The 23,106-nt window shown below is 49.1% G+C and overlaps 8 protein-coding genes across 8 annotated transcripts in view; 5 read left to right on the top strand and 3 right to left on the bottom strand.

The window, feature by feature from the left end:
- Positions 1–760: 760 nt before the first annotated feature.
- Positions 761–1,416, top strand: ASPBRDRAFT_38159 (uncharacterized protein). Its single transcript, XM_067623881.1, has 2 exons — positions 761–1,209; positions 1,264–1,416. The coding sequence occupies exon 1, from the start codon at positions 938–940 to the stop codon at positions 1,127–1,129; it is 192 nt and encodes a 63-aa protein (XP_067483091.1). The 5' UTR covers positions 761–937; the 3' UTR covers positions 1,130–1,209; positions 1,264–1,416.
- Positions 1,417–3,476: 2,060 nt separating this feature from the next.
- ASPBRDRAFT_26381 (putative cytochrome P450) lies at positions 3,477–4,944 on the bottom strand (the record flags this gene model as incomplete). Its single annotated transcript, XM_067622256.1, has 2 exons — positions 3,477–4,771; positions 4,836–4,944. The coding sequence occupies 2 exons, from the start codon at positions 4,942–4,944 to the stop codon at positions 3,477–3,479; spliced, it is 1,404 nt and encodes a 467-aa protein (XP_067483090.1).
- Positions 4,945–6,465: 1,521 nt separating this feature from the next.
- Positions 6,466–7,929, bottom strand: ASPBRDRAFT_51547 (uncharacterized protein; the record flags this gene model as incomplete). Its single annotated transcript, XM_067626748.1, has 2 exons — positions 6,466–6,893; positions 6,960–7,929. 2 exons carry the CDS (start codon positions 7,927–7,929, stop codon positions 6,466–6,468), a joined length of 1,398 nt encoding a protein of 465 aa, XP_067483089.1.
- Positions 7,930–10,060: 2,131 nt separating this feature from the next.
- ASPBRDRAFT_26379 (uncharacterized protein) lies at positions 10,061–11,067 on the top strand (the record flags this gene model as incomplete). The annotated part of the gene is made up of 2 exons (XM_067622255.1): positions 10,061–10,239; positions 10,785–11,067. The coding sequence occupies 2 exons, from the start codon at positions 10,061–10,063 to the stop codon at positions 11,065–11,067; spliced, it is 462 nt and encodes a 153-aa protein (XP_067483088.1).
- Positions 11,068–12,744: 1,677 nt separating this feature from the next.
- Positions 12,745–17,605, top strand: ASPBRDRAFT_203557 (uncharacterized protein). The gene is made up of 4 exons (XM_067621673.1): positions 12,745–13,607; positions 13,662–13,894; positions 13,963–14,476; positions 14,528–17,605. Exons 1-4 carry the CDS (start codon positions 12,854–12,856, stop codon positions 17,338–17,340), a joined length of 4,314 nt encoding a protein of 1,437 aa, XP_067483087.1. The 5' UTR covers positions 12,745–12,853; the 3' UTR covers positions 17,341–17,605.
- A 360-nt stretch (positions 17,606–17,965) lies between these two features.
- Positions 17,966–20,140, top strand: ASPBRDRAFT_663718 (uncharacterized protein; the record flags this gene model as incomplete). Its single annotated transcript, XM_067628711.1, has 6 exons — positions 17,966–18,317; positions 18,397–18,510; positions 18,570–18,702; positions 18,762–19,161; positions 19,225–19,429; positions 19,498–20,140. 6 exons carry the CDS (start codon positions 17,966–17,968, stop codon positions 19,767–19,769), a joined length of 1,476 nt encoding a protein of 491 aa, XP_067483086.1. The 3' UTR covers positions 19,770–20,140.
- A 377-nt stretch (positions 20,141–20,517) lies between these two features.
- Positions 20,518–20,827, bottom strand: ASPBRDRAFT_38148 (uncharacterized protein). The gene has a single exon (XM_067623880.1). It carries the CDS (start codon positions 20,770–20,772, stop codon positions 20,542–20,544), a length of 231 nt encoding a protein of 76 aa, XP_067483085.1. The 5' UTR covers positions 20,773–20,827; the 3' UTR covers positions 20,518–20,541.
- Positions 20,828–21,538: 711 nt separating this feature from the next.
- The window catches only part of ASPBRDRAFT_51544 (protein kinase family protein), a gene marked incomplete at both ends in the record, with an annotated part of 11,257 nt that continues 9,689 nt past the window's right edge, over positions 21,539–23,106 (top strand). Inside the window, 2 exons of the mRNA XM_067626746.1 lie at positions 21,539–21,601; positions 22,581–22,585. Coding sequence (XP_067483084.1) covers positions 21,539–21,601; positions 22,581–22,585 — 68 coding nt within the window. The remainder of the gene's footprint in view (positions 21,602–22,580; positions 22,586–23,106) is intronic.

The raw sequence follows: 23,106 nt of genomic DNA, 5'->3' as shown, positions 1-23,106 counted from the left end.
GACCAATCAATTGTTCCTCAGGATTTTCCTTTCGGAATGCGAGGACATGCCTGGAGCTCCTGCAGAGAGATCGAAAACAATTGACCACAGCAAGTTACTGGCAGATGTCCTCGACCAAAGGGAAATGATCATGTCGAAACCTACGCTTCGTCTACGGTAACACACTTACATCTAAGTTCAACTCGCTAGGATCTTCCTTCTCCGTATTCTGACCCGTTCATCCGATACCCTCACGATCCAGTACGCCTAGCTCATTCATTCGTCCACGATTGTCCACATTCGAGCCAATCCTCTAGTCTTTGGCTGGGTACTGTGACTATTTGCGCTGGATATCTCTAGAAATGTCTCATAATGCAATTACTGAGTCCCGTGCGCGACTGGTTTACCCGTCTCACCTATGGATGCCTTTCCTCGTGGTATTCGCTTGGAGATACTTACACCCCGTACTGCCTACACTGCACGAGAGGGACTTTCGAATCGATGGAATCAACTTATCTATGCATAGTGTTAAGTCCAAGCATACCCCTGATTTAGCTGCCTCGCCAGTTTGCACTCCTTGTCGCCGGTCACAGTTACTTATTCAAGTTGTTGCTTTACTGCAGGAGGCCAGCGACAAACAGTATGGACATTTGCTTTCAACAGGCTGAAAGACCCTTCTCGCCTTTACCCTACGGAAGAGGCGGCAGTAAGAAAAGGATGCATCACGTCATGAGCACATTCTAATTAGGTCCAGTCTAAATTTCTGACCATCTCTGGGCAAGGCTTGCATATGCCTGCCTGATCACATGTCGGACTTCCCTGAATGCCGACCTTCACTTGTCGAACACAAGATCTGAGTGACAAATCCAGTAAGGCCGACCGCGTGATGGGATAGCTACAATAAGAGGTTTCTTGCAAGTTACTTTATGGCTAAGACCAATTCGGGCATTGAAGAGTGATGGCGGCCTACAGCTCGTGCATTCGTCTGAGCGTCATCAATAATTTACATAAAGCGATGACGACTATTGGCTACCGTCTTGAAAGGAATGTTTTGGTCTCAAGTGCCGATATCATTGAAAATACGTCTGTTGTACTGCCTTGCAGGAGTCAATCACATACGTCATGGCACCCCATCAGACTATACTTGTGATCCTGATGTTGGGGACTAACATTCAGCACACCAATCCAAACATTAGCAGAATTCTATACGGCATATGGAAGCTTCCATAGGTAACTATAACTCACTCATACTCTTTAAGACTCTGCTAAATGAGAATGCCATAGATCATAATGCTTCGTGGGATGAAATTGGTACATGAGATAGATTTGCTATGCCAACGTGTTACCTACTTAGTAAGCATCAATATCAATGACCAGATCTACTAACTAATTAGGATCCTTCCACCTCAGAATAGATTGATGGTAGCTTGATGTGGCTATGTACTCTCTCCGTTTCTAAAGATGACGTGCATCAAGACTGACCTAATTCAGGCACCTGTGTTCCCGAATTAACGATCAAGGACCCAGCAACCCAAAGTATTATAACTCAATATGTGACTTGATCTCCATTGTTGCGAAAAGGTTGATTCTATTACGAAGACAAACCTTGATGCTATTTGCCGAGAATACCGCGAGAACCTTTTGCCTTCAACGCCCTCAGTGACATTGTGTCCTACTTTGATGTCTCTCACCGAGGAGTCAATGCACACGGCCTCTCTTATGAGGAGATTTGAATAGGTCTTCCACCATTAAGCTATAGAGTGATATGTCACCAAAAGACTAGCACGATTAGGATCACAGTCATCCTACCAACCTAAAGCAACCGGATGAGGGGAGGTCGTGCACCGTATGATAAGGCTTGCGCGTCCGCATCGCTGGTAGGTTTCACATATAGACATACATAATTTACCCCATCTAATTATCAGCCAGCCTTAAAAGCGTCGATATCCCTCAGAACTTTATGTTGAAGGGTGTCACCCAGCAACACAACGCTTGAATATTTTCAACGCAGCCAGATGAGCCTGTTGGTGCAAGAAATAGCGAATCCAGACCGTTCGAGTCTGACGGAAACGCATAGGTTCAGCAGTGGCCAGGGATGGGCTTGGTAAGATGTGCTGCCATTTATGAATAACAGAGCAAGGTGGCGCTAGAGCTAACATATATGTGATCTAGAGCTTCCTCAAACCGCACAGCGTACACCCTACACTCACTACACAACAGCTCTTGGGACGCCACGAACCTATTACTCTTAGCTTCTCTCCACTCGATTGCCAGCTGCAGTGATAGTCAGTGTGTCACCGGAAGATCAGATGGTGATGCAATGATAATCTAAGTATCCTGTCTGTTCGACCAGAGCACACACGCACACACACACATATCAGAATGCCGTCAAACGTTACCGGAAACACCGCATCAAACGGCTACTACCATACCCGACGCCTTAAGGCTACCGTGGCGCGAGCAGCATTCTTCAGGATCTAGATCGCAGCTCATCCCTGTATTATTGGGTGTCGTGTATCGAAGCATCTTACGCGTAGAGAAGAGGACTAAGCACAGTATGTTGTTTCCTAGTGAACGCTTAGCGCGCCAAAAGTTATTGTGTTCATGTTCAATAGGCCGTTCTAGAGTTATGAGGCCCTCTCATTTCGTCCTATGCATGGTCTGGTATCCCTTACTTGAGCCTATCTCACTTTCTGTCAAGTAATGAGACACTACGGAGTATGCACATGCAATGTATAGATGCTCATCTTATTACTGTACTGTATCTCCACATCCAAGTCTAGAGTGACATACAAGCTTGATTAGTACAGTGTGTTTAGTTAGGCATTTGAAAGTTGAATGATTTACTAACATGCCGTATGAGTATCGTATTCTCTACCATTGTTGTACTCTATTTCTCACGACTATATTGTGGGTTTCAATGACTAAAGCAGATGAACAGTATTAAAGACATAACAGTAAAGTAAGAAAAGAAGTAAGTCGCAAGACGGACTAACCATAGACTGTCATGGAGTCACGTGTACCTAAATCGGGTAAGGAACGTACCCTAGTTCGTTGATGACGCACAGGTTTAGATGGGAAAATGGTCGCAATTTACCTAAGAAATCCCATATTTCGAGGGGAGTGTAAGGGAATAGAACGAGTACGTAGCGGTATATGAGTCTGCTTGGATTAAAGTGCTAGAAGATAGTAACTAAAGTGGCTATGTGCTTTGAGAATTTAGCTGCATAAAAGTAGTTGGGGACTGACTCCATACGAATACAAGAAGGATTCACTGAGAATTTATCGGGTCCAAAGTTTGTGTATACTAGTAGTCCGTAAGAAGATCTGTGGAGGCACGCAGTCACATATATTAATATCCCATTCTCATGGGAGGGGAGCTATTGAGTTATCAACATGAACCTCATAGATTACACATAATCACGCATTCTGGATATCATGGACAGGCATATGAAGGAAGAAAAAAACATGCGAAGTATTATATGTACTGCAAAGGCTTAACCCGCTCTGGGGCGGGGACCAGTGATGGCAAAGAAGTCCAACGGTTTGACGGTAAACGCGCCATTGTAGTTGTTACCTGCACCATCAGTGACATAGTTCTTGTCAGCAAGTTCGAACTCGACGTCCTTGATGATGCTGACAAGGGTGAAGTACGCCCATTCCCAGGCATATTGCTTTCCGATACATTCGCGCTTGCCGGTACCGAAGCCCTTCTTCACCGCGGACGGTAGCCTTTCGTACGCTTCACCCATCATGCGCTCCGGCTTGAATGCATCGGGGTCTTCGAAGACAGCGGGGTCGCGGTTGACGCCGTACAGGACGGCAATGAGAGCCTGCTTGCGGGGCACCTCGTACTCGCCACCGGCAAGTAGGACGGGGCCCTCCTGGTCAGGAATGGCTTCGCGGTTGAAGCCGGGGGCAGGGGCGGCAAGTCGCATGGTTTCTTGGGCGATAGCAAGGCAGTAAGGGAGGCGGGAGAGATGCTCGTGTTCAATCTTCGCACCGGGGCCGCCAACAACAGCGTCAATTTCCTCCCGGGCGCGGGTAATCACATGTGGGTTCTTCATGAGGTAATACAAGCCGAAGGCGACGAGGTTGGGGGCCGTTGCGCTGCCGATGAATACGTTGATGATTTCATCGACGATTTGTTCGTCGTTCAGCCCTTCGCCGGTCTCGGGGTCCTTGCCCTCCATAAGAGCATACAGCATGTCCTTCTTGGCGGATGGGTGAGCGCGCCGGTAGTCGATGCAACTGGCGGAGTAGTCGCGCAAAGTTTTGTTGTAAGCATTGAATTTGCGCTGGTAGAAAAGCCAGTTGATGAGTTTGGGTCGGGGTGATCGACGAACGGCCTCTGTAGTGGCGTTCTCCATGGCTTTGATGAGAGACGGCTCTGGGCCATCCAAGCAGTGCAGGCGCTGGTCAAAGAAGCAGAGCATGTTGGCAGCGTGGTTCAGCCGATCCAGATCGTTGGTGACGCTGACGCGCTGGCGGGGGCCAGCAGTCCATTTCTTGATCAAATCCGTCGACACCTCCCGCATATCCGCAAAGACCTGTTCAACGGCCCCCGGTGTGAGTAGGGGCGCCATAATGCGATGAGCGACTCCCCACTGTTTCATTTCCTTGTCGTTTATCTTTGCAGTGAACAAGCTAGAGTGTACTGCTTCACGAATTTCGATAATGGGACCGGCCACGCATTTTTGAAAGCGCGTCTCATCGCAAATTTCTTCGAGAAGGGCAGCTCCCGTGATCAAGACGATGTCCACGCCTAGGATGGTGACTTTGCAGATGGGACCTGTGAAGCGAAACGGGATCGCATCAGCGACAGGTCTGTGCGTGGGGAACGCTGGAAGACTTACGATATTTAGCTGCGAGCTTGTTGAACGAGTTCCAGGGGTTTGCACCGTCCACATCCTTTATATTACCGAGGAGGAACACCCCCGGGGGCTTGGGAATTGGTGACGGCATGGTTAAAATTTAGGAGAGACAGAGGTTTTAGAAGCGGCAGAGCAGTCAGCGCCCACGACAGCAAGCCTGGCTTATATAGTTTGAATCCACCATCCTCCACGCGAACGTGTGCCCCTGCAGCCTGTCTTCTCACCCGTGCGACCTCCATTGAGGCGGTCGCTATTATGAATGATCCTGCACGAATGTGTGGCAGCAAATCTCATCTGAGCTGAATCTCGCCGAAGATCCCTCCTATAGTTGGCCGTCCGCTCCCTTAGGAGCTCCACCGTCGCAATCTCAGTGGTCCAGGCGTCCCATACGAGGAGCCGATCGCCGCACAGATCATGGTTCGTGGGGAACAGAGTGAGCTTCCTTGCTTGACGCGACGGCAGGAATGCCACTCACGGTGGACCAATTGTCAGCGGGACAGTCGGAAAGTGTTAAAAGTTAAAAAGGTGAAAAGGGGCTGGCGGTGTACGGTTACGAGCATCGTTCATCTGGAAGAGCCAATGAAAGTTAGTGTATCAGACTGGAGATTCAGTCGAGAGGCAGGAGTAGAAAAAGGTGTGCTTGGAAAACCAACTAAGATCAAAGGATTTGTTTACTCGATTGTCTGGTCCCGTCCCGGTACCCGAGGAGCTGATCGGATCTCCGCTCTTGTGTTTTCCTCCATCGCCAGAGATTGTGAGTGACATCCCTTGGGTTTGGTGGCGTCGACTGCCAGCGCTGACAACAGCAAGAATTGACATGAGGTTGCACACGCCATATGTGGCCAGGCTACCCAGCTGGCTGGATGGCAATTCCGATCAATGAGGACGTGGACCACCGTCTGCGATCACTCCCTCCCACTGACTCGATGGCATGCTTTAGTCTCTTGGAGTTCTGCAGAATCCTAGCCCAAGTGGGTGCGAAAACTAGCCGAGATCGTCAGAGATAAGCCAATCCGGCGAGAGGAAGAGCTGAACTGGGTATGGTGATGCTGGTGGTTGGGGAGTGAGACAACCAAAGTTTTGAGAGGTGTCACTCTTCCCCGCCCGAAGGAACTCACGCGCTCTCCTCAACTCGGCTCCCTTTTCCTCGCCATAAATATTATCTTACCACCTGCAGGGTTTCCTCAGGATGACTTGGCAATAAGAGTCTGACCCTCCGAAATATGTGGATGCATCATGGCGGCGACCTGTCGGATAGAGACGCTGAAAGAGCCCACCGATTACATTTACCTGCACTACAATGTGATACTGGGGCCAAGATCGGCGCCATGACATACTAGCCGCATGGTAGCACAACTAATGGATCAACATGCATTCGATAATTTAGCTCGCTTGCAAGGCCTGCATTCTGGCTGTCATCGCCAGCACTATTCATACATCAGGTCTATCAATCAAAAATGGCACCCGCCCAGTGGTATCTCAAACGGAAGTATCGCCATACAGGGGACTTGTGTGAACATCAAATATGAACCTCTTCTGTTTAACTCCTTCAAACACCATGCTCCAAGAAAATAGTCTATGCCCATAATATCATGCACGGTTGATAGTGGTATCAATAAATCAACCTCAGCGCGTCGAAATCAAACATCAGCTTGCTGTCCATCAGGAGAAACGACTCGTATCGCAGGCCACGTTCGCGCTGGTACGCTTCTGACCACACGGGGACGCTGCTGTTCCACACACTGCCATACCCCTCGAAGAGAGTGCGCCAGTAGCAGGCCTCTGCTGCTTTGGTCAAGTACCGCTCGCGGAATGTTCGTACGCTATTGTTGGCAATACGCTCCGCAAGACTGGGGTCAGCCAGCAGAGGCTCCAACTTGTCTGATAAGTCGCTGAAATCCCGCTCAACTTCGACATAGTTCTGCTGGGGCCCGTCCGGTACGAGAAGATAGTGGTGGTGCTGGATATACTGCAGCTTATGCGCCACAATGACCGAGTTGCATGCTTGCCGGTATTTCAGTGACGCGGAATACGAGCGACCTGCATCAAACGTCCCAGTCAGTACCAATGTGGTTGGGCATCGCTAGGACTCAGGGAGAGGCTTACCTTCGACATGCGCAATGAACATATACTGACAATGATCCTCCATGGGTATTATGTTCGTCCTCTGGTCCCAGTCGACCTGCTTCACATCCCCCCATGACTGATCTCGCGCGGCTTCCATCAAGGCGCGGCGCAATTTGGGAGCGAAGCTAGGCTTTCCTCGCCAGACCAGCTGGGGTTTCTTCTCCGACCAAGGGATATCCGCACGCTTAATACGGTTGACAACTTGGTCGTATGGCCCAATTGAGTTCTGAACATTCTCCCAGGCCCAGAATCCGAAATCAGGCATTAGCCAGACGGCCTCCTCCGTGGCAGACCGTGCCAGAGTCCAGACAGGATGATCGGAGTTGGTCACATCCTCCACCTTGTCCTCTACGGAGAACACAAACTCGATATCTCGTCGCGAGGTGCGGTTGGCATCGGCGACTAACGCCCGGTGGATTGAACTCAACACGGCGATGATCTTGCGTCGATGGTCTTCGCCTTTGGACCGTGCCGCAACCACATAGAGCTCGCCGGCATGGATGAACGCCCGCGCCATGCCATATGCTAGAGGTATCTCATCCAAGTCCTCCATCGCCAGCGCACCCTGGGACTTCCAAAAGGCCGTGGCGCGGACGACATCTTCGAACAGACCCGGGAATGCATTGGTACATTGGGCCCGATCAAGACCTTCGTTGTTGCCGTCTCGGGCAGGCTGAAACTCCCACGCCGGAGCTGGGGAAAGCTGTTGCACCAGACCCGGATGCGCACATGTCAGGCAGCTGGCGCACTGGAACGTGGTGGAAGTTTGACAGGCGCAGTGTCCGGCGGGGATCAGCTGGGTCAACAATGGGTGAACATAGTCGCGGTCGGTATTGACGCAATACCAGATGATGATGATGCACAAGAAACTCAGGAAGCCTGTGATATAGAACAGGCAGAGATGATAGCTTTGTCGTAGGCGCCAGCGAGAGCAACCGGAGAGCGCCATCGCGAACAGGCAGACGAAGAGGGTTGCACCTGGGGAGAAATGGATCGCATTGTAAGGGCAGTCGGACCCAGGTCAAGGGGAAGAGGTGGAGAAAGCGCCGAAGGGGACGGGCGCACTTTCATGGTGTCCATTGTGTGCGTAATATAGCTGAGCGGCAGTCGTCAGGGGAGTGACGACCCTGACTGGGGCCGTCGAGAGCAACCTCAACGCATGACGCGGCGATCGCGAAGATTCCCTGGTTGTTCGTGGCTGAAACAATTGTCGCTGGCCGATCTTTCCCCGGTCGGTTGGCGGTACTGACCTCCTGCGGCTTCTCATTGGTCCCTTGGGTCACCCTGCCGTCGCCATCCCTTCGCGGTTTGATGGCCAGCTTCTATCTATAAATTGCGATGTGATCAGTGCTAAGCCTTTTTCCTCCCCATTAATTCCCACCCATTTTGATTTTCCTTGGTTCGGAATACTCTGGATTAGAATTGTTTCACTTCTCCTGAAGCGAGAGATCTCAAACCCGGGGTCTGGCCCCCAATCCCTTATTCTGAGACACGGCGTTGCACAGGGACTGGGACAGTCACTGAGTGAGTCCCAGTCCCACCTGAGGCGGTGCTGCTTCCCGACAGCGTTTCTTGTGTCCACGATGATCGCGATGATCCCAAGCGGGCTGAACAACTTGGCGGGAGGCTGTAAACGCCCGACCTGCCTCTCCTGACGTTACTTTGGCGACGCGAACCGGCCTCTGTCGTACATATTCTTGCAGTAGCCACGATGAACCATCTCATTGGATTTGGCGCAAGTCATGAGTTGATTACTGCTGCATGCGCCATTTCTGTGGGGTTAGTTGCTCAATCAGAGCCGTCCTGGATCGTGTCGCAACCGTTAACTGTAAGCTGTCATGTCTAACTATCTACCATGTGCGGTTCTACCCCGTACTTCCCATATACGTTGATTGATATAGGGGGGATAGTATATAGATAATCGTTAAACCCACAACGCTAGGATACCCTGACTTGTGGGCTTCTCAGGGGAATTTTAAAGGAGACAGCCTCAGTGTTCTTTCGCAAATCATGCCAATCCCAGTTTAAGCTCTTTGATGATCGGGGGTTGTTCCAAAGTAGGTTCAGGCAATTGGATATTTTGGAAAAAAAAAAAAAAAAAAACCCCTTTGCATGTGCCCGCAGCCTTGAATCCTACTATTCGACCGAATATGCATCTAACTTTGGCGGGGTTGAGCTACACATGCAATTTGCAACAAGCGACAGCGACAGCGCAATCAGATGCTCGCTTGCTCGCTTCTCGTAGTCGCCAAGTTATAAGCTGACGTAACAACAATCTCGATCCCAGCCTTTTGCAGCTCAACTCAACTCAGCTGGCCTTTTTGATGGATCTCTTTGCCCATCCACAACGCCGTGTTGCCCCAATCAACGGCTCCACTCCATCCCGCCTTGGTGGGGTGGCTACAAGACACCGTCCCCAGTCCGCGGCTTGCATCGCGGGATGTCCTCTTAAGTCCAATATTTAGCGCCCTTAGACTATGCAAGACTCGTCGCAGTTCGTCCGAACCAATCTATCCTCTATGTTACTAAGTATTCTGTTGCCCAGGAGGGCAGTGTTGTGTCCTGCCACTACATATCTATTTGGAGCCTCACACGGCCGCCCCCGAGGTTAACCGCTGCATGGCAATGTCATCGGACTGAGTTTATGGCAATGCATTGCATCATATGCGGATTTCACCCAGGCCTTTCTGACTCAATATGAAGATCACTCAAGTCTATTTATAAAGATAGCCTAACTGAGCAGCACAAGGAACATCCCGGCTGATGATGCCCCAGCTACAACAGCAACAAGGCTGAAGGACGCTGTTCACGTGCATCAGTATCGCATATGTGCATATACTAGTAAATACACTGATTTTCTCAGAATATATTAGCTTGTCTGTCTGGATAGCTCTGGGGGACATTCACATTGAAAAGTGGATCTGGGGTTGTAAGGACGACTAGTAGTGTAAATACTACATGTGAACATATTGGATAGACAGCGATTCTTTCATCAATAAACTGTGCCTTCCATGTTGTAGAAGAGCGGGCCTAGGTGTAGCGCCGTCGTGACTTAATTAACCTCTTCCCGATAATGCCAAATGTCAGTCAGGCATCGGGAGGAGCGTTCACTACGTATCAGTTGGCTCTTCGAAGAAAACGTCGGTCGATCAGGCTCAGAAAATCAGAATGTCTACAGACAACTGAACGGTAGTGTCGTGGATCTGGCTGCCAAGCCCATGGTTATTCAAAGTCGATTCTGGTGGCATCGAAGAGGATTGTAAGTCTTCTGTGAACAAAGTGTCTCTCATCAGCAATATCAACTCACCTCGAGGCCCTAGAAATGATAGTTTTGCACCTAGCATTCTTACCACTCCGTGGGTGTCGGCCACCGGCCTTGCTCAACGCACAGCGTAGTTATATGAAGCAAGCCTGTTAATCATAGCTTGGATTGCTATCAGCTTGCATCGGTCGGGCTCGTCTGGGGGGAGGACCACCGATAGACGGCGATCCGCATTGCTCGTCCAGCCCACTCATCTGGAAAACGGAGTAATCTGTTCTTGACGGTGGTTGTTCCAATCTTCCTCTTGCGATGGTTGAGCTCGTGACATTTATACTGGGGTGACGATTGGGCCTCCCGTTCTATCTGCAGGATCGCATTGGATTTGACGGCACTAAGCTGTTAAGAGCCTTTCTCATGGCATTGTCTTCAAAGATAGTAAGATGCCAATGCCGGAAGTTTACCTGATAGTAGACTATTACAATAGCTTCCTGAGAGCTTCAAGATTATATTTGGCTGGATTGACTGTCTGGAGAAGGATACAGAAAAAAAGGCACCCCCAGCTCAGGTAACTTGATGAGTCTGAATCGACCTCAGTTAAATCCCGAAACACAGTTCCACGCCTTGCTGCGTGATCCTCGTGTAACACTATCTGTTAGAATCAGTTCCTCTCCGTCTATCCTCGCTATCATATCGGCTGAGATACGTTTAATTGCTACTTTGCTCATTGTCGAGCGACACTCTGCTTCGCATCACCTGACCGCACGCGGCAATCCCTGGACAGTGAATCTCAAGGCAAAGGGCAGAGATGGATCCAATTGTATATGATCTATCCGGTCTCGAGATGATGGTTGTTGTTGGTGGTGGTGGTGGTGGTAGGTAGGAGGTGGAGGTCAGGGACCACGTAGGCAGAGATGGCGAAGAATTAGGTGATGCCGAGCTAGAGTGAAGGTGTCAACAGGATTTGACAGTAAACTTGCATAGTGTAGTCGAAGGTTTTAGAAAAGCCACACAATGATGTTAACCGGAACGCCATCCATGATTATATGATAATAAATGCTAAGTGAGGGAAAGGAAATGCTGCTTAGTAGCAGAGCTGATGCAGGAAGGTATGGTCCTCCTGGAACAGTTCAAGTAGGACTCCATGTTTGTACAGCTCCATCACCTCAGCAAATATTTCTTCTGCCCTTTGATTTAAGGTCTGCTGCTGCTTTCGGAGTATACTAATTGCCCGTTCCATTGGCTCTGGGTCAGATGCATCTAAGACATCGATGGTCAGTGACGGGTTCTGTACGCTGCCAGCATGGACCTGACGCTGAACTCACTTACGCTGTGTCTGTATCGCGCTTTCTGCGTTACTTCCATTGAGGATTGTCAACAAGTTCTCCCAGTTAACGATAGTTTGGTTCATATCCACATGACCGTCGAGACCACCTCTGTCGCTCCTCCCCAGCTGGTTGGCTATTGATGGCTGGGAAGAAACGAATGCCACATCTGACGAAACGGCGCATCGACCCCCCTGGGAAAGCTTTCATCAGCGTGTGGCAGACGACAATACAAATCCGGCTTTCAAGCTAAGGACCTAGAACCGGGGACGCTGATGACCTTACACTAAACGCGTTCCGTGTTTCTCTTTCAGTCACGCTAGCACTGTAGGAACTAAAAGAACAGTGCCCCAATTTTTGATCTCTTTGGCGTTGCTCGCCTTCAGGAGCTTGAACCGAGACTTCCTGGATGCAACCTTCTGGGGGTTGATTGCCCGAACTATTTGCAGCGACCAACAATCAAGCCTATGGCGAACCAGGAGGGTTGCTGTGAGTTATATTACCCTTCGCAACCCCTCTGGTCTCGTTAAGCAACTCGGTTGGGACAGGATCTGGATTAGCCGAAAACATGGCCGTTCAATACGCTGGCGCTACCTGACCCCTGTCAAGCGATGGCTTCGTTCTTGCTTACTAGTCTGAGACAAAGAGATGGCCTATTGGATTAGGCATCCATTTCCTATCCTCATATCGTAATATGTTGCCGCAGTATAGCAGATAGGATGCATGCTGTAAGAGCAAAAAAGAAAGCCCTAGTCCGTTTGTATTGAAGTTTTAGAAGTGTTAATCTTGGTTGATGAGTGCAGTCTATGTGGAAGCTACAATGGCTGCTCTGGGACAATAGAAGAGGTATTTGCGGGGCAAAGTTGAGGCTAGGAGAGAGGCAGCGGGGATTGTAGTGTCAGGAACTTGGGAGGATCGTAGAAGGGGCTTGGCCAGACAGCGACCTCTTACCAACAACAGGGATCAGAATCCCAGAAACCTCAGTCGGGCTACAGAGATAGGAAGGTCTCATGAACTAATATTCGGACTCCGCTTCTAGGCCGTTCCAGTTTATTGGTGCAACAGAGACTTGATAAGGATTTGCTGGGGTTCTGCATGGAGCTAATGCAGCGTACGCCTCATAAATCAACGCAAATCCTTCCGATGCTACGATTTACCTTGGTGAGATATCTATTGCTCGGCTGATCGAAATGTTTGTTTTGCTTAACCTGATATCAACCGCTTCCCTTGAAGCAAGTTACTGATATTGCCGCAGCTTCGTTATTCCTTCACCTCCCCTACAGAACGGTATGGCGAGCTCTTGCAGCCCAGTGGCTGATCGAACCCTTAAGCCTCCAGTTTTTGGCTGTCAATATCTGGACTTTACGCTTCTTTTTGAACAGGTTGTGTTTAGCATCATCCCATCAGTCTGTTTCCTTCCGTCGGTGGCTTGGAGACTCCTACAGCTCTTCCGGCAGCCAGGGAAAATTAGGTTCGCATCGAACCAGCGCGCCAAGGTCTCACTTTTCACGAAATTGGCCCTGGGTTTTACCATGATCTGTAGCCAGCTTGTCTTACTTATCATCTGGGCATTGAGTCCGCAATATCGGAATAAAGCTACCGTTGCGTCGGTTTGCCTGTCCTTGACCTGCTCACTTAGCATTCCGGTCCTTTCCTGGCATGAGCACGTACGATCCATTTCTCCTTCCCATCTGCTATGCTTCTATCTTCTGTCGAGCACGCTGTTTGATGGTGTCCAGGCTCGGACATTATGGCTACGTTTTACGCCTCAAATCGCTGCAACCTTTACTGCGGCTCTGAGCATCCGTTTTTTGCTTTTGATCGCTGAGCTACAAGAAAAGCAAAAGTTCTTGAAATCCCCATTTGCTACCTCTCCTCCAGAGATGGTGGGAAACATGGTGAACCGAGTCGTCTTCTGGTGGTTAAATCCCCTACTGGCCCGCGGGGCACGTAGCTTGTTAAGTCCCAGCCATCTCTTTCCTATTGACTCAAACCTCTCAGCGGAGAAGTTACAGACAACTTTTAAGGCAAAATGCCTCTCTAGTACGTAAAATTTCTCATTATTTAGTATATCGAGCTGATTTTCGATCTATGCAGCACTAATGGACCGCCACGGAGGTCATCAACATAAGCTACTGCTGGCGACGTTGTCTTGTGTTCGGCGGACTCTAATATGGACATCAGTCCCTCGAATTGGCCTGGTAGGCTTTAAGATTGCCCAGCCGTTATTACTGGGCCGTATAATTGAATACCTTTCGGCTGGTTCTAGAGATCGCGCTGTTGGAGGGGCCCTTGTTGGAGCCACAGTCCTGATATATGTGGGCACCGCGGTATGCTCCAAGATTGAACAACCACGACCCATTGAATGCATTATGGGGCTGACAAAACGTAAACTTAGGTTACTACATCGCTTTACATGCATGGACTAAATCGTGCCATTACTATGATACGAAGTATGCTAGTAACTGCGCTCTATGAAAAGACGCAACGTTTGGATACTGCGACCGTGAATAAATCAGCCGCCTTAACATTAATGAGCACCGATACCGAAAGTATTTGTAGCAACCTTATGCGTCTCGATGCCCTGTTTGCTTCTCCAATCGAGGTCGGTATTGCCATATTCTTTCTTGAAAGGCAAGTGAAATGGGCATGCTTGGCATCGGTTGGATGCACTCTGGCAGCAGTCTCACTTACCTATATCGTGGCCACCCGTTCACCTTCACGCCAGCGGATATGGAATCAGGCTGTCCAGGAGCGCATAGCGGCTACAGCATCAGTTCTTGGCTCAATCAGGAGCATCAAGATGCTGGGTATATCATATTTCGCGCAGCTACGGATCCGCGACCTCCGCGACGCCGAGCTTCAACGCGCTCGGGGGGCTCGAATGCTTCTTATGTGGAGAAACGTTGTGGGTAAATACTCCCTGTCCGGGTACCTGGTTATCTACTGATCTATTATCTCAGCGAATATACCACAAATTGCTGGGCCCATTCTAACGTTCACCATCTTCACAATGGTTTCGGGGAATGATGCGATTACCTCAACAAATTCCTTTACTGTTCTCGGCTTGATTGGTCTAGTCACTCAGCCGATTCAAGTATTTGTTCATGGAATCACTCAAGTAGGAGTTGCCCTTGGTTGTTTCAGGCGGATTCAGGACTATCTTCTACTACCAGAAGTAGAAATTAGTACGATGCCCTACCGAAGAAATGAAAATCATACGATGGGAAGAGTGGTTCATGGCAGTGAATTCGAGCTTGAAGCCCTGCCCTTGAAAGGGAGGTGTCTATCAATACAAAATGCTAGCTTCAAATATGCAGATGCTACAACGCCAGTTTTGACGAAGGTAAACCTCGTCGCATTTCCCTCCACATTGACCATTGTTACTGGACCTACTGGTTCCGGAAAATCGTCGCTACTCAAAGGGATTATAGGAGCAGTACCCTGCATTTTCGGCCCTACCCCAGAGTACGTGGCAATGGCTTATTGTGCACAAGAGCCGTGGTTGCCAAATGTCTCGATTCGAGAGCTTGTTGTTGGTCCTTCGGATTTCGAGGACGAATGGTACAAAGCTGTGCTGCATGCCAGTGCGCTCGACGAAGATATCTTGACCCTTCCCGAAGGGGACAGGACTTGTGTTGGTTCCAGCGGGACTGCTCTAAGTGGTGGCCAGAGGCAACGTGTGGCGATCGCACGGGCCATTTACTCACGCAGACGGCTTTTGATTCTGGACGACGTACTAAGTGCATTGGACATTATTACTGCCAAAAAAGTCTCTGAACGTGCCTTTGGTCCGCAAGGTCTATGCAAAACGCACAATGTCGCAGTCATCCTCGCCTGCAGTGATCCTGAGCGCATTTACTCACCTGATGCCATTATAACCATAAAAAACGGCACAGTCGCGTCTGGAAGCCCCTCCGACATCTCTTCTGCGAAGATTGGCTTCAGACAGACTGACCCTGAAGTCAGTTCTACCAATGCACCGCATCCTGCGATCACGGGGGTGGATAGAAACCTGATAGAGTCGCGTCAAGACCTGCCACGCCGACTTGGCGATTTCTCAGTCTATCAATACTACATGAAATCACTGGGCTGGAAATCTTCTGTCTGCTTCTTGTGCCTAATAGTCGTGCAGGTATTTGGGTCGAAATTCCCTACTCTCTGGCTTCAGTACTGGTCCAACCATGACTTCAACTATCCCCTCAGTGTTTACTTGGGTGTGTACGGAGTCTGTGCCATTATTCAGCTGATTGGCACCGTTCTCAGTATCACTTTTCTCATCGTCTTCCTGGTCGCAAAAAGCTCCCGTCGTTTACATAGGCAATTGTTAAACGCTACAATGAATGCGCCATACTCATTTTTCACCACACATGACAGCGGAACCATTCTGAACAGATTCAGTCAAGATCTCTCCCAAATCGACAACCAACTGTCTGGCGCCCTTCTCATGACCATTTTCGGTGCTGGAACCTTGATCGCCGAAGTCATGCTTATAGCGGCAGGAAGCAAATATATCGCTATTACGATACCATTTCTGATTGCCATGTTCTATGCCTTGCAGAACTTCTACCTGCGAACCTCACGGCAGCTGCGCCTATTGGAATTAGAAGCACAGAGCCCTCTCTATACCCATTTTCTGGAAACCGCTTCCGGTACGGATACAATCCGTACATTTGGGTGGCAGGACACATGGGCGGCACGCTGCCGTCATTTGGTCGACAGGGCAATCCAACCATATTATGCATTCTTCTGCATCCAAAGATGGTTGAATCTCGTGTTGGATTTGGTGGCTGCCGGATTGGCCATTATCGTGGTCACGGTCGCGGTGACATTAGGCACATCAATCGATACGGGTGCGATTGCCGTTTCTCTCCTCAACATTATAGGCTTCAGCAGCAGCCTCTCGTATCTCATTACATCATGGACACAGCTAGAAACCACCCTCGGTGCAATTGCTCGCATCAAGACCTTTGAAGAGTCTCTTCCAAGAGAAGATGTCCTGAGCGTGGATGATGTTCAGCTCCCTTCTGAGGACTGGCCGTCTCGTGGGTTGATCCAGTTCGATCACGTCTATGCAGGTTACGGGGGCCAAAAAGACCTACATAAGAGCATACTTCGCGACATAACTCTTACTATCCACCCAGGAATCAAATTGGCCATTTGTGGTCGAAGTGGGAGTGGGAAAAGCTCTCTCATACTCCTTCTTTTCAGGCTTCTTGATACCACATCTGGCTCCGTATTCATCGATGCGACCAATCTGCGCGATATTTCCTGCCGCACCCTACGAGCCGGCCTTACTGTGATTCCTCAAGACCCTTTCATCTTTCCGGGGACACTTCGTGGCAATCTAGATTTCGGAGGCCAATTCCCCGATGAGAGCATACTCTCCGCTCTGGATACAGTAGGCTTAGGAAAGGATCCAAGTACCTGCCGACCTTACTCTCTCGACCTCCAAGTAAATACCGGAACTTTTTCACGAGGCCAGTGTCAACTTCTGAGTCTAGCAAGAGCCCTTCTTCTCCAGAGTGAAACAAAGATACTTGTCCTCGACGAACTCAGCGGCAACGTTGATATTGCTACTGAGCGATTAATGTTCCAAATCATCCGAGACCATTTCAAGGATGCCACCGTGATCGCAGTGACACATCGACTGAGATGTATTCGGGAATTTGACCAGGTTCTTATCATGCAGGACGGCTGTATTGTGGAAACTGGGGGGCCATCAGAGCTGCTCAGTAGGCCTACTCTATTCAAGGCGCTATGGGACGAGCAGTGATCATATCGCATACCGGCGGCATCTGCTTGATCTGTCATACTATTGAGAGGGACTGTGAGCTAGGGTGTAAAGATGGGGGCGGTGCTGCTGCCACACCGATCCCATCCCCTGTAAGCTTAGATTGGCAGGCTGGCATTCGGATGAGTCTCCATTGAGGCTTCCATAATAAAGACCTGGCAAATCATACTAATTCAGCGGTTGTGAGAATATCTGCGAACCATAGTACGTAGGGACTTTCATGCATTGATTAAGACCTTGGATAATTACCACACCACGGTTCCCTCAGACACATATTGTCATGACCCACTCTTCGGTCGGGGTGTTACATCGACTCCAGCCTACATGCATGCATGGCTAGTAGTAACTACTGTCTGCTGCATGCTCAGGTGGCTTCCCAAGTAGCCCTGCGCCGTAAGCAAGGCGTGGAGAGATAAGCACACTCGTGATCCCATTGGTTGCACAAGCCATTATCCGACGGACTCCGTATTTGCTATTCTTGGAATTCTTAACGCATTCCGGTCCCTTGACGTGCAATCTCGATCGAGCTATCCTTAGATTTTATAGTTCTCACCCTTCCCTGCTGCATTTCTTCCTTTTATCTCTCAACACCGCACTGCGCAATACTATGTCCAGAGCCGAAGCAACGACGAGCAACGGAGACCCTTCTCCAGCTACTCCACTGCTTGGAAATCCTGTCACGGAGAATCTTCGGCACCAAAAAGGGGGCGGTTCCAATGTCTACGCCTTGCTGATTTGTGCCGCTTTCATCATCGTCGTTGACTTTGCTTCTTCTTTGCGGATTGCGCCCACTAACCAGCTACTCGAACTGTCTGTATGTCGGTCTTATTATCGTTCTGCTCGCTCTCCGAGTATATTTACCGACGGCACCGTTCCAGAAAGGCGCTGCAAGATACATGAGATCCAGAGTGAAGTGGCTGTCTTGAGGGGTTGGTTAGGACTTGCAGAGGCACTCCCGGGTATGCCAGTGCCAGTGACATCGCTATCTCTGCATCTCCCATGCGTGTCTGGGTATTATATATCGCTGACTAGGGCCAGGGCTACTCCTTGCCATCCCCTACGGGCTCGTAGCGCAACGATATGGGAGAAAATTGGTAGTGAGTATGGGTCTCGGAGGGGAGGTCCTATCTAATATCTGGATCTGGTTTGCTTGTAAGCTCTGCGCCAAGTTAGTCCAATATTATATCGCCAACATTTCAGCATCATCATAGGCCACTACTCTCAACGTTTCTCCGGTTGGGATATCGCCGTATACTCTAGTATTCGGTTTGTTGGCGGAGGATCACCTGTGATTTCCACCATCATGCTTGCATTGGTCTCATCCTTCGTATCCCCACACAGTCGGTATCTCTTTCACCCCTTAGCTATTATTTTTACTTAACATCACGCTAAAATTCGTCTAGCACCCGGGCATTCTTCTATATGGCGGTCTCACAGATGGTTTCTGGACTCTTATCTACGCCGTTGAGCTCGTTGCTCCTGTCGCGATACGGGCCCGATGTGCCGTATCTGCTTGGGACGCCTTTCGAATTGACAGGATATCTATGTCTATATCTTTTGCCTAAATCAGAGACTCCGTCTGAGATTTCGAACTCTAATGGGAGTGCCGAAGGTGAAGCTCAAGACGATTCGGCCCCAACAGGGCGCAAAGTGACGCACACCCAAGAGCTTTTTACATTCCTCCTTTCCCCCAATGGTCTCCTCCCTCTCCTGCTGGCTTTCATGGTCAATAAACTGAGTCGACAGATCGAAGAGCTTATTGTTCAGTATATGAGGGTTCGATTTGACTGGACAGTAGCACAGGTACATATAAGAATAGCCCTCCAAGTGACAAACCTGGACATCGTTTACTGATCATGAATCCAGAGTGGTTATCTACTATCCCTGGAAACTGCAATGCATATTATTCTGGCATGTGCGATATTGCCAGGGGCTCACAGAGCCTTAGTGAAAGCCTCTGGTCGGAACCCAGCGAACGCCGATCTCCGCATGGCGAAAGGGAGCACAGTATTCCTTATTGTGGGTCCTCTGCTAATGGGCCTTGCGCCTCACCCTGGGGTGTTGATTTTGGGTCCGCATTTCCCTCTTAATTCTTCCTTGAATGATAATTTTTCCTTTCTTACTGACCTATGAGGGAAGGACTTTTGCTGTTCATCATGGGTTCTGGCTTTCGACAGTCGGTACAATCTTACCTGACCGGCGCCATTCCACCGGAGAACGTCACTTTGCTGTATACTTCGATCACGGTGCTGGATGCCTTGGGTTCCCTGGCAGCAGCCCCGCTGATGGCGTATATGCTGTCCATGGGTATCGAGGCCGGTGGGTTTGCCATGGGTTTGCCGTTCTTCTTGGCAGCAGTCCTGTATGCGGTCAGTGGAGCCGGCGTATGGTTTGCTCGTGTGACTACTTAGTGTCGAAGCAGTTGACAAGCATGGTTCGTCGAACTTTGAGTTCGCCCAGACACATGGGCCATGAGATAGGAAGGTGATAGTATTACTCGTTTGTTTATTTTACTTTGATACAGGAACACTTGGATGGAGACGAACACATAAGAGATTCCTAATGAATATAACAATTGTCCCAGGGAGGGAAGGGGGAGAATGTAGGGAACGTGATTGCATATTTCTATGACTTCTGGACACTTTTTCATTGAGGATTCGGTAGATCGAAGCTTCAAACAAACACAAGCCTATAGATAAGGAACACACATACAACATCCATCAAGTAGAAAACGTTGATATTATAGAGTTCTGTCCTGAAGTATGCAAATGTTGACCGACAGTATACCCCCCCGGGCCCCCGCTAGCAATCCCCGTAAACCGCACAACCTTCCAATTTCCAGGATTATCGACATCAAAACACGAAACACTACAACTATTCACACTTCGCAAGCACATTCCCAGAGCAGCCACCATTATATGAGTACCGAGTGCAACCAACGGTAGAAACTGATGAATAACGCGTGTGTAGACGAGCTTCTACTTGCTGTGTCTCTGATTCCCCTGCACGCCTGGGAAGCAGAATAACAGTTGAATCGCCATGAAGTTTGCAGCATAGTGGAATCTAGAGTGCTGTTGTTGTCGTTGCTGCTGCTGCTAACGACATCGGATGGTGGTGGTTCGGATAACGGAGAGGCAGAAGCGTCGCTCAAGAGGGTACCGGAAATGAACAGCAGAGAATAGATTAGATATCGGATACCATCGCGTAGCCCTCCATTATTGAGTCCGGAGAATCCAGCCATGAGCGGAATAGGTCGCCAAATTCTTGGACGTCGGTGGTAGGCGCTGCGAAACTGATGCTGAGGCCTTCACGGAAGGTCTCCTTAACGTCGGGATGGATAGCTTTGAGGGATTCGTAGAGAAAGGCAATATCATCGGCCGAAGGGGCTCGCTTGAGTGTCAAGTTTACCTTCATGGCTGCTATATAGTTCGGTGATTCTTCTTTAATAATGATTTTCTTTTGGGGCGGGGATGATTTTGAAGACTGGAGAGATTGCTAGAGACAAACAAGGTATCAGTTCTGTCAGTCGGGCTTCTTTCCCATAGTCAGGCGGGGCAAGACTTTTGCCACAACCGATCAAGGGCTTATCTCAGCGTCTGTAGTGCTTATGTCTTGTGATGCTCAGCCTTAGTGCTTATGAGACATATATGATTTTCAATTTCCGATGATCTGACCACTGTTCTCCTGAAAGGTAAGATCAGGCAGGAATAGGTTAAGTACTAGCATGTTATGATATGATAGATTGGTTATTGACTTGTCATCGAATGTGATACAGCTGGAACAAGACAATGCTGGTCCGATCTATGCAACAGCGCTTCAGTGCGGGAACAATGATGCAAGTGTTGAACACAGTGAATACTACTACTGCACCTAGCCCTCGCCTAGTACCAGCCAATAAGGCGATTGAACACATTGTGGTCCAAGAGATAAGTAGAGATGCCCCACTCGGCGCTATCATTACCATACTAATCAACATAAGCACTATAAGCACCATAAGCGCTATAAGCTTCTTAAGCACTAATGTATCTTGCTATGCCCTCTGATTATGGGGCCAAACCCTGTGACGTTCACACCAGTTCTGGTAGCTGAAATCCAGAGAGCTTTACTTCTTCCACCCTTGTCACCTAGTAACGTCCCTTGTCCGAGTCATGGGAGTCTGTGATAACATGGTTTCAGGAATATGTGCGTTATGCGGAAGGACTACTTCGGGTATACGGAAAATGGAAAGTCTCACCACGATTATGTACGGTGCCCTCCGGTCTTCGTGCACTTCAAAGGTTGCTGGAAGAGATTGTTGGGCGCTTGGCAACTTTGGCAAAAGGCATATAAAGCCCATTCTGGCTCCCAAGTCCTCAACACAATCATCTTCAGTGACTATAATCTACTTTACCGACTTCTCTCAACTTGACAGATCGACCAAGAAACTTCATTCGATACTCCTTCAACCAATAATGGCTGCCTCCACTGTCCTGCAACCTTATGATGCGGCGCAGTATGATCATCGCGCGTTTGACACATTGATGGAAGTTGACGATTGTCTTTTGTCTACTTTTCTTCTCTACTGGTGTGGAACAGCGTCTCATTGTGCGAGGGATCGATTGGCGATTTGAGTGTCTAAATTCCATTTACATTCTAGAGACTAGGATACAAACGATAATTGGGATACTTGTAACAGAAGGCTGTGCTGACTGCCTTGCGCTGAATTACCAAACGTCCGTCTAATCTAAGTTGAGTTACGGTCAAAACATCACTCGGCAAAGGTTACCTTTTGGATGATCCCTTGACATATTGTTCAACGAGAAGTAAAAAGAATGAAGGGGAAAGCAAGCCATACTTGCTACTGGTCACCCACCCACCTATTGACTTCGAATATGGAGCGCAATCATGACTCATTGTTGATTCATAACTTTCAGTTACTTGTTCACATCTTGAGATAGTTTAGCCTTCAGTTTGGCTAGGCAATTTTACGCTCAAGCATCCTTTGATAAGACGGGACTCAAACAACCTCAGGAAGTGCGGATGTTGCTTCGTCAACCAGCAGAGTCTGAGGATTGCTAACCATGGCCCTAGCAATGGCAATGTTGTTGTTTCTGACCTCCTGAGAGAAAGGGTGCCCTCGATCACCACTGTCTGTCTTGTAGCCTTCGGCAAGGGAGGTGAGGAAGTCGTGCGCCTGAGAAGTGACCAAGTCAGAATCATCCTATTGCACATGGTACGAGCAGAGAGGGTGTGTCTGAGGCAGGGCCTCATGGCATTTGCATTACTAACCTCTGCCATCCGAGCAGCAGCACGCTTGACCAGCTCACAAATCTCCTTTTCGGACTCACGCTCTTGCGCTGGTTCCGATCAAACCGTGCTTGATATTGCCAACTATGGTGGTAGCGAATAAGGAAGGCTCCTGGCTCACCAGGCAAAGATGGCAGCGGATCAGGTGATGCTTGTCTATAATGAAATATTTCGACAAGAACAAGGTATTCTGTCATGTGCTGACTGGTATTGTAAAGATAGTGCTAGTCCTAATATGGATGAGGCTCATGATCGGTGTCGGTTTCGAACGCACAATCGCATTTCCCAACTCCTCCCGTAGACAGTAATAACGTTTGAACACCTGTTGTCGTTTACCTCGGTTTAAATCTCTTTAAAGATTACGTCTTCGACATGCAAACTGCCAACAGTGGCCCCGGCGCCCTCCAGCTTGCTGGAGGAGGAAGAGGAGGAGGAAGAGGAGGAGGAAGAGGAGGAGGAAGA

The sequence above is a fragment of the Aspergillus brasiliensis genome, assembly GCF_001889945.1.
Source record: "Aspergillus brasiliensis CBS 101740 unplaced genomic scaffold ASPBRscaffold_2, whole genome shotgun sequence".
Lineage (NCBI taxonomy): Eukaryota > Fungi > Ascomycota > Eurotiomycetes > Eurotiales > Aspergillaceae > Aspergillus > Aspergillus brasiliensis.
The sequence above is the reverse complement of the archived record's forward strand: the minus strand, read 5'-3'. Positions and strand labels throughout refer to the sequence as shown.

Coding starts and splice junctions, on each gene's coding strand:
- ASPBRDRAFT_38159 (XM_067623881.1), top strand. CDS start 938: ATGGCGGCCTACAGCTCGTGCATTCGTCTGAGCGTCATCAATAATTTA.
- ASPBRDRAFT_203557 (XM_067621673.1), top strand. CDS start 12,854: ATGGCGAGCTCTTGCAGCCCAGTGGCTGATCGAACCCTTAAGCCTCCA. Junction 13,608..13,661: donor TAAGGCAAAATGCCTCTCTA/GTACGTAAAATT, acceptor CGATCTATGCAG/CACTAATGGACCGCCACGGA. Junction 13,895..13,962: donor TGATATATGTGGGCACCGCG/GTATGCTCCAAG, acceptor ACGTAAACTTAG/GTTACTACATCGCTTTACAT.
- ASPBRDRAFT_38148 (XM_067623880.1), bottom strand. CDS start 20,772: ATGAAGGTAAACTTGACACTCAAGCGAGCCCCTTCGGCCGATGATATT.